Below are 8,548 nucleotides of genomic sequence, written 5' to 3'. Positions count from 1 at the left end.
CAAATAATACCCCCTCCAGCTCCTTCCCCACTCCCATAGGCTTTGTGGGGCCTCACAGCCCCTCAGCTCAGGCTGGAAGAAGGGAGTCCCCTACATCGGGGGCCCTACTGTGGAGGGGTGCTTGCTGCCCCGGCTGGGGGACCCCAGGTATCGTGGCCACCCTTCCCCGCAACTGCCAGAACCAGGAGCACCCTTCCCCGGTTCCGCCCCGCCCCGTCCCGCACGCCCGCTCGGGAGCGCGCCTCCGCCGGGCCGCGCCGGTGCACGAGAGCGCGCGCCTCGGCGCGGGAGCGCGCCCCGGGGAGAACCCGAGCAAGATGGAGGCCGCGCAGAGGCCGCCGCCTGGGCCGAGGCAGCCACTGCTGGGAGCGCCGAGCCGCGGCGCCTAGGCCGTGCCAGTCCCGGATCCGCTGCCCCCGGCCGTGCCCAGGTTGGTCTCCCCGCACCCTTTCCCCGCGGCCGCAGCCTCGCGCGCGTCCGGCCTGGGCGCGGGGCAGCCGCCCCCCCAACCCCGGCCCTACTCGGGCCCGGCCGCTCCCCAGCCCCCCAGGGACAGCCCCGGCCCACCGCCTGCTCCTCGCGGGCCCCGCTGCTCACCAGCCCCGGTCTTTCGTTCCTTTGGCCTGGAAACCCCCTCTCTCCAACCCTGGCCCGCCAATCCTAGGCTCCCTCCAGCCTACCTCCAGCCCTGGCTTCTGAGGACAGCCCCCCCTCCTCGCCCCGTGTCCAGCAGTCCCAGCCCCCGATCCCGCTCTAGCTGTATCCTAATTCTGCCACTTTGCCCTCTTAGACCCTCATACCAGCCCCCATTCCCCGTCCCAGCCCCCATATTACCTTCCCAACCACCCAGTCCCAGCCTCTTAAATTCCCTCTTCCCCCATCCTAGAAGCGCCCACCACCGCCTCATAGTCCCTTCCTAGACACCCAATACCAGACCTCCTTCTACCCCTTAATACCAGTCCCCAAATTCCCTTCTGAGCTCCCTAAATTCAGCCCCTCTGCTAGTCCTCCAACACCAGTCTCCAGCCTCCATTCCACCTCCCCTTGTCCCCTCCTACTCCCGTAATACCAGCTCTCAAACCCCCTCCCCAACTCCCCCATGGCCACTTTCAAGCACCTCCCCCCGCACTTCCAGGTCTCATATCCACATCCTAGGCGCCCCCAACTTTCTCATGGCCCCCTCCTAGGCCCCCCAGTAGGAGACCTTTGCCAGTCCCCCTAGACACCGCCTCAACACTCTCATGACCCCTTCCTCTCTCCCCTTATCAGCTCCCAGACGCCCCCAGCTCTGCCCCAGGCCCCGCCCTCGCGGGTTCCTTGACTCAGGGCCGCTTCTCGCGTGCGTCCCCAGCTCCCGCCCGGCAGCCCGGCGCTCCGTCCCGGGCCGGCGGCCCCCGCCAGCCGCCGCCGCCGCCGGCCCCGCCTCCGGGCACCATGCTGCCCTCGCAGGAGGCCTCCAAGCTCTACCACGAGCACTACATGCGGAACTCGCGGGCCATCGGCGTGCTGTGGGCCATCTTCACCATCTGCTTCGCCATCATCAACGTGGTGGTCTTCATCCAGCCCTACTGGGTGGGCGACAGCGTGAGCACCCCCAAGCCTGGCTACTTCGGCCTCTTCCACTACTGCGTGGGCAGCGGGCTGGCGGGCCGCGAGCTCACCTGCCGGGGCTCCTTCACCGACTTCAGCACCATCCCGTCCAGCGCCTTCAAGGCGGCCGCCTTCTTCGTGCTGCTCTCCATGGTGCTGATCCTCGGCTGCATCACCTGCTTTGCGCTTTTCTTCTTCTGCAACACGGCTACGGTCTACAAGATCTGCGCCTGGATGCAGCTCTTGGCAGGTAGGGGAGGGGGTGGACGGAACTCCCAGAACAAGCGCCAGGGACGGGGCTCCTTTCTGCCAGGTCCCCTTCCTGAAGGAGTCAGATAGATTCTGCTTCTCTGTGTTAAGACACTCACCTCTTTGGCTGACGGACCCTCAGTGGGTATTGGGGAGGGGGTACGCTGCAGAGAGACACCTTAGGGCAGGGGACAGAGCCTTGGGACTGGGTAGGTGGGTCTGTATGCTTGGATATGGGTACGCTGCATTTATTGCTGGGTTAGCATTAAGTTAGTGTCTCTAAGGGTCTCTGTTGGCTGTCTTGGGGGAAATATTTATCTGAATGAGGGGTTACTGTAGGTATGATCAATTTCTGTTATGTTGAAAGAAGCATGAAATGGTGAATCAAGAGATCTGGCTTGGACTTTTAATTTGTTGACACTATCAACTTGGGTGTTTCACTTTACTTCTCTGAGGCTCGGTTTCCTCATCTGTAAAACAGGGGAGAAGATTCCAAAAGGACAAATGAAAGAGTGTTTTGTAACCTTTAAAATGCTGTGATAAGGGGGAGAGGCTGTCTATTGTGCTTATCCAGTGTTTGAGATGTGAGTGGTTGAAAGCATTGGGTGATATGGGTCTCTGGAGGGCAGGTCTCCATCCCCACTCCCACCCCTGCACCGTGCAAGAAAGTTCTGGTGCCATGCCCAATGGGAGTGAGTCCCTGAGACCCTCCGAAATGTTTGACCAGGACAGTCATCTTACCCTAAGAACCAGAGAAGGGCCTTTTGGGAATGAGAAATGCTGAGACAGTTTTCCAGGATCCATTAGAGTCCCCCACTTCCACCCACCTTTCGATCAGAGATAGATTTGGAAGACTCAGCAATTTGGGCTTTTGCCTAATTGCTGGCAGGGAAGAGAGTTGGACTGGGGAAAGTGGGGCCAGGGGATGGGAGGGGTGGGGGAGGAGAGCTGGTGAAGGGAAAAGTTTGGAGTCTTCCAGGGATGAGAAAGAGAAGGGGGAAATGTGATTATCATGCAGCAGAGATGGTTTTTTAAAATAAGCACCTCGGGACATTCAACAAGTGACTGCCATTCCAAAAGAGACCCCCTGGAGGAGGCATTATATCACTTGCAGATGATTCCATTGCTCAGAGCATTGCAGGGAATTAGCTTTGGAGCATGGGGTGTAATCACTTGAATATCTTCATTGAGGAGAAACCTCTGTCTTTTAAAGGAGGAATGTAACTTTTGGAAATGGCTGGAAGTCACTCCAGATCAAGTATAGAGAATACGATGGGTCATCAAATTGATAATTGTCACTTGGAATGACAGCCAAGGTGTGAGGACAAAGTCATGAGGCTGGTCTGTTTCCACAAGAGGACTTTTACAAATCCAGGGAGGAATTACTGCCTCATTGGAAGAACTGCCCAAACTCCTAAAACGACTATTTTGAAGAAGGCAGATGTGGACATTCTAATGGGCTTGTTTCAAATTCATCTCACCCAACTCAATTTAGATGTGGATCTTTGAAGAGGGTGGGAAAGGTGAACTATAGGATATGGGGGATATGGCTCCATACTTCTCTGTGGTACCCAGGGAGGTGATATTATGTATTTCTGTTCTATTTCTCCTGCAAAGGCAAGCTGGAATCCTCAATTCATCAACCTTAATTTGGAGTCTGCAGATGGGTTGCTGACCTCTTGGCTTTCAAATTCTCTGTAATCTGTGTGGGTTTAATCTTGGGGATTTGATGAATTGTCCAACAACCCCCATATAATAATAGAATTTCAGGCACCTTAGAGATCAGCTCCTTCAAATCCCACCTTCCCCTCCCCGTGTTTTAGAGAGAGGAAACTGAGTATAGAGATGGGAGGGGCTTACTAGAGGTCACACAGCTGTTAAGGGAGGAAGCTAGTTCTACAGCCGGGGGTCCTTGACTTCTGGCCCAGGGCACTTTTCCTTGCATTACTGCCCCACCCATGTGGGCTGAGGGGGCAGTTGGCAGAGTTGAGCAGTTTATTCCATTTTGTTCAGAGATTTCTGAGTTCTCTGGGTGAGTGACTGATTCACTTTGCTTAATAAAGTGACACCAGGCCAGAAGCCAGAGCACTGGACTACGAGTCTTGGGGTGGGGGTTCTTGGCTGACTTGGGTCTGTGACTCACCATGCAGTGTTAAGTAAGCCTTTTAGTTTAAATCTCAATTTCCCATTTGTACAATAGGGGACTGGGAGCAGGTAGATAAAGTGATTTAAAGTATCTCTTGGCCAGGCATGGTGGCTCATGCCTATAATCCCAGCACTTTGGGAGGCTGAGGTGGGAGGATTGCTTGAGGCCAGGAGTTGGAGACTAGCCTGGCCAACATAGCGAGACCCTGTCTCTGCAAAAAATAACATAAAATAAGTAAAAAATAAAGTATCTCTTTCAGCCCTGTGGGGATCCTGGGACAACTCTTTCATCAAGATCATTCCATTCAGAAAGTGATAAATCAGTCATCCTCAGAGGAACTGTGGAGAATCAAAGGGCTCTGTTTTTGTCAGATAAGAATTAAAGTGCCTGTCATATGATTTTGTACCTGTTAACTTTTTTTTTTTAATTTTGAGACGGAGTTTCACTCTTGTTGCCCAGGCTGGAGTGCAATGGCCTGATCTTGGCTCACTGCAAGCTCCGCCTTCCGGGTTCAAGTGATTCTCCTGCCTCCTGAGTAGCTGGGATCACAGGTGCCTGCCACAACGCCTGGCTAATTTTTTGTATTTTTAGTAGAGATGGGGTTTCGCCATGTTGGCCAGGCTAGTCTCAAACTCCTGACCTCAAGTGATCCACCCGCCTCGGCCTCCCAAAATGCTGGGATTACAGGCATGAGCCACCATGCCTGGCCTGTTCCTGTTAACGTTTATTCAAGTATTTTAGAGTCTTCTGAGTGCAGAGCATGGGGGCATTGGGAAAATACAAAAAGATATTTATTCTTTTGTTTGTTCTTCACCAGCTCTATAACCATCCCTATGCTTAGTCCTGTAATACTGAGATGCATAAGACATCATCCCTGTCTCCAAGGATCTTAGGTCTATAAAATGCAATTCCTGCTCTCAGGGAGCATACTGTCTAGTTATGTCACTATATTAGTCAGCAGTTTTTCAGTGGCAAATGACAGAAACCCAACTCGAGCTGGCTTAAATAAATTAGAAAAAAATAAAGAGGCTAGGGTTTATCGGCTCACTTAATTTGAAAGTCAGGAGTATTTGGCTTCCGGCATGGACAGATCCAGATGTTCAAATCATGCCATGAAGAATCTGTCTCTCTCCATTTCTTGGTTCCTCTGTGCTCGCTCATTTTAAATCCACTTCTGTCTTCAAGGTGACAAATAAGGCTACTAGTAGATCTAATTTACATTGTTTCAGCTTAGCAATGCCTGTGGAAAAAGAATAATTCCAGCAAACGTTCCAGGGCTGAGCCAGATTGGCCCAGCTTGGTCAAGTGTCCACCTCTTAATTAATCATGGTGACTTTGTCTAAGGCCCGATCCACATGCCTATCCCTGGAACCACACATGGACTGATAGTGGAGAAAGGCCAATTCCCTCAAAGATAAATCAAGTGTGAGCACTGGAAGAGGGGTAGCATGGGCAAGACAAGCGCCAACAGAAGTTTTCCCCTGGGCAGTCTGAGCACTAATATGTGCGGGCTGGAAATGCCATGGAAACCCGGAGCAGCAGAGGGGGCTGCCAGCTTAGTTGGGAAGTGAGGCTTGAGCTGGGCAGGGTGTTACCAGGTGGGAGGTATGACAGAGCATCCTGAATGGAGAGGAAGATCATGGGCAAAGACATAGCAGTGAGAAAGACACATCTGGCTTGAGTGTGGCATCCACATAGGGGAGCAGCATGAGGAGAGGAGAGGAAGGAATTATGGGGGCCACAGTATGCTGGGTCAAAGAATTTCGACTTTAATCAGCAGCAGTTGGATACTGCTATGACTGTTATCATTATTAAAGAAAAATAGCTAACATTTTACATGCATTATATAATTTGATACTCACAACAATCTTGTGGAGTAGGTACCATTATTCATATTGTATAGGTGAGACCAAGCCGAGCCTCAAAGAGGAAAAAGTCATTTGTCCAAGGTCATACAGTTGGTAAGTGGTGGAGCCCGAATTGTAACTCCATATGTCTGACTCTAAAACCGGAGATCAGCCAGGCTCGGTGGCTCATGCCTGTAATCTCAGCACTTTGGGAGGCTGAAGCAGGCAGATCACTTGAGCTCAGGAGTACAAGACAAGCCTGGGCAACATGGTGAAACCCTGTCTCTACAAAAAATACAAAAATTAGCCAGTTGTGATGGCATGTGCCTGTAGTCCCAGCTACTCAGGAGGGTGAGGCGGGAGGATCGCTTGAGCCTGGGAGGCGGAGGTTGCAGTGAGCCATGATCATGCCACTGCACTCCAGCCTGGATGACAGAGTGAGACCCTGTCTCAATAAAACAAAACAAAACAAAACAAAACAAAACAAAAAAGAACAAAAATCTCCGAGATCTTGGTTAAAGGAGGGTTAATTGTGGGGATAGCAACAGCATGTTTTCGCCAGAAGAGTCAACTGCTAACTAAGTAGAGAGGCAGGATATCTCTGCTACGTTTTTTACCCGGGTGTTCCCATTTACTAAGAATATCCAATGTGCCAGCTTCTATGCTAGACATTTTCACACTCATTGTCATTTAATCCTCATCTGTTGAAATAACTTGCTCCAAGGTCACACATTTAGTGAAAGGTGGAGCTAAAACTCAACGCAAGTCTAATACAGATCTAGAACCTGTTTGTATCACTGAACTGGAACCCAGGAAGTGAATACACAAATTACAGAGCTATAATCTCCATGGACTAAATGTTACCTGTGGGCCCGGGGTAGTTAGCCAGGGGACACTCCCAACTGGGTTTGAGATTCAAGCTGAAGTGTGGTTAAGGGTCGGGGTGCCAGGATAAGTATGTGCTAGTCGTGTAAGACCACAGGACTTATGGCCAGGCACAGTGGCCCAGGCCTGTAATCTCAGCATTTTCGAAGGCTGAGGCAGAAGGGTTGCTTGAGTCTAGGAGTTTGAGACCAGCCTGGGCAACATAGTGAGACCCCATCTCTACAAATAATTTAAAAATTAGCCGGGTGTGGTGGCACTCGCCTGTGGTCCCGGCTACTCAGGAGGCTGAGGTGGGAGGATTACTTGAGCTCAGGAGGTTGAGGCTGCAGTGAGCCATGATCATGCTGCTGCACTCTAGCCTGGGCAACAGAGCCAGACCGCGTCTCAAAAATAAAACAAAACGAACCAAGAATAGAGGACTTAGAATCCCTGCTCTTCCACTTTCCAACTGTGGGCCTTGGAGAAATGGGTTTGCCTCTCTGAATCTCAGTTTCTTCATCTATAAAAATAGAAATTATCATTGCACCTGCTTTGGAAATGAAGGGAGTAAAATGCTGAGTGTGGTCCTGGTGTATGAGAAGCATTCAATACATAGTCGCTGTTACTCTTGTGACATAGTCCGAGGGAAGAGCAGTTTGTGAGGGATCCTTGACACTTAGAGTTTGGACTTGCTGGGATGACCAAAGGGCTTAAGAAGGCATAAACTGTCAGCTGGAAAGAGTCTTATCAATCCACTTCCCCAACTCCCTCATTTTAAAGATGTAAGGACTGGGTCTGAGTCTCAGAGAGAAGGGACAAGTTCATGGTGACAGAGTGAGACTTGTACCCAGACTTCTGCTCATTCCATGGAAGGGAGGTGGTTCTGACCACATTCATTCAATACTAAGTGCTTATTGTGTGCCAGGCACCACCCTGGTGCCTGGACCGCAGCAGAGAATAGAATGTGTAGAATGGAATGGAAGCTGGTGGACCCTGGAGGTGGGAGGAGGCAGGAAGAGGGGTTTGGGGGATCTAGAAGTGAGTACCTTTCAGCCTTCCAGATGTGTGTTCTTTTTTTCTTTTTCTTTTTCTTTCTTTTTTTTTTTTTTTGAGACCTAGTCTCCCTCTGTCACCTAGGCTGGAGTGCAGTGGTGCGATCTCAGCTCACTGCAATCTCTGTCTCCCGGGTTCAAGCGATTCTTCTGCCTCAGCCTACTGAGTAGCTGGGATTACAGGAACGTGCCACCACACCTGGCTAATTTTTTGTATTTTTAGTACAGACAGGGTTTCACCATGTTGGCCAGGCTGGTCTCGAACTGCTGACCTCAAGTGATCCGCTGGCCTCGGCCTCCCAAAGTACTGGGATTACAGGTGTCAGCCACTGCACCTGGCCCAGATGTGTGTTCTTAATTATCAGGGTCTCTGGGCTAGGAACCTCAACCAGGAACTCCCATCACTATGGCACAGAATATTCATCTACATTTCTCTCCATTTCTTTCTTTCTTTTCTTTTATTTGAAACTGAGTCTGGCTCTGTTGTCCAGGCTGAGTGCAGTGGTGCGATCCTGGCTTACTGTAACCTTGGGTTCCCAGGCTTAAGAAATCCTCCCACCTCAGCTCCCTCAGTAGCTAGAACTACAGGCACACACCACCATGCCTTGTGAATTATTTTATTTTATTATCTTATTTATTTATTTATTTTGAGACGGAGTCTCACTCTGTTGTCCAGGCTGGAGTGCAGTGGCATGATCTTGGCTCACTGCAACCTCCACCTCCTGGTTCAAACAATTTCTAGCTAATTTTTGTATTTTTTAGTAGAGATGGGTTTCACCATGTTGGCCAGGCTGGTCTTG

General features: G+C 50.9%; 1 protein-coding gene across 3 annotated transcripts in view; it reads left to right on the top strand.

Moving 5' to 3' along the window:
• Positions 1-267: 267 nt before the first annotated feature.
• LHFPL4 (LHFPL tetraspan subfamily member 4) overlaps positions 268-8,548 on the top strand; it is a 55,508-nt gene continuing 47,227 nt past the window's right edge. The window contains exons 1-2 of one of the 3 annotated variants that reach the window (XM_034955713.3): positions 268-430; positions 1,352-1,840. In XM_034955713.3, the coding sequence (XP_034811604.1) occupies positions 1,435-1,840 (406 nt within the window). In that variant the 5' untranslated portion in view covers positions 268-430; positions 1,352-1,434. Of the gene's footprint in view, positions 431-1,269; positions 1,841-8,548 lie in introns of all 3 variants that reach the window. The other 2 variants (XM_034955714.3, XM_034955715.3) reach the window with 2 other exon arrangements.

This window comes from Pan paniscus, chromosome 2 (assembly GCF_029289425.2).
Source record: "Pan paniscus chromosome 2, NHGRI_mPanPan1-v2.0_pri, whole genome shotgun sequence".
Taxonomy (NCBI): domain Eukaryota; kingdom Metazoa; phylum Chordata; class Mammalia; order Primates; family Hominidae; genus Pan; species Pan paniscus.
This window is presented reverse-complemented; position numbering and strand designations above follow the sequence as displayed.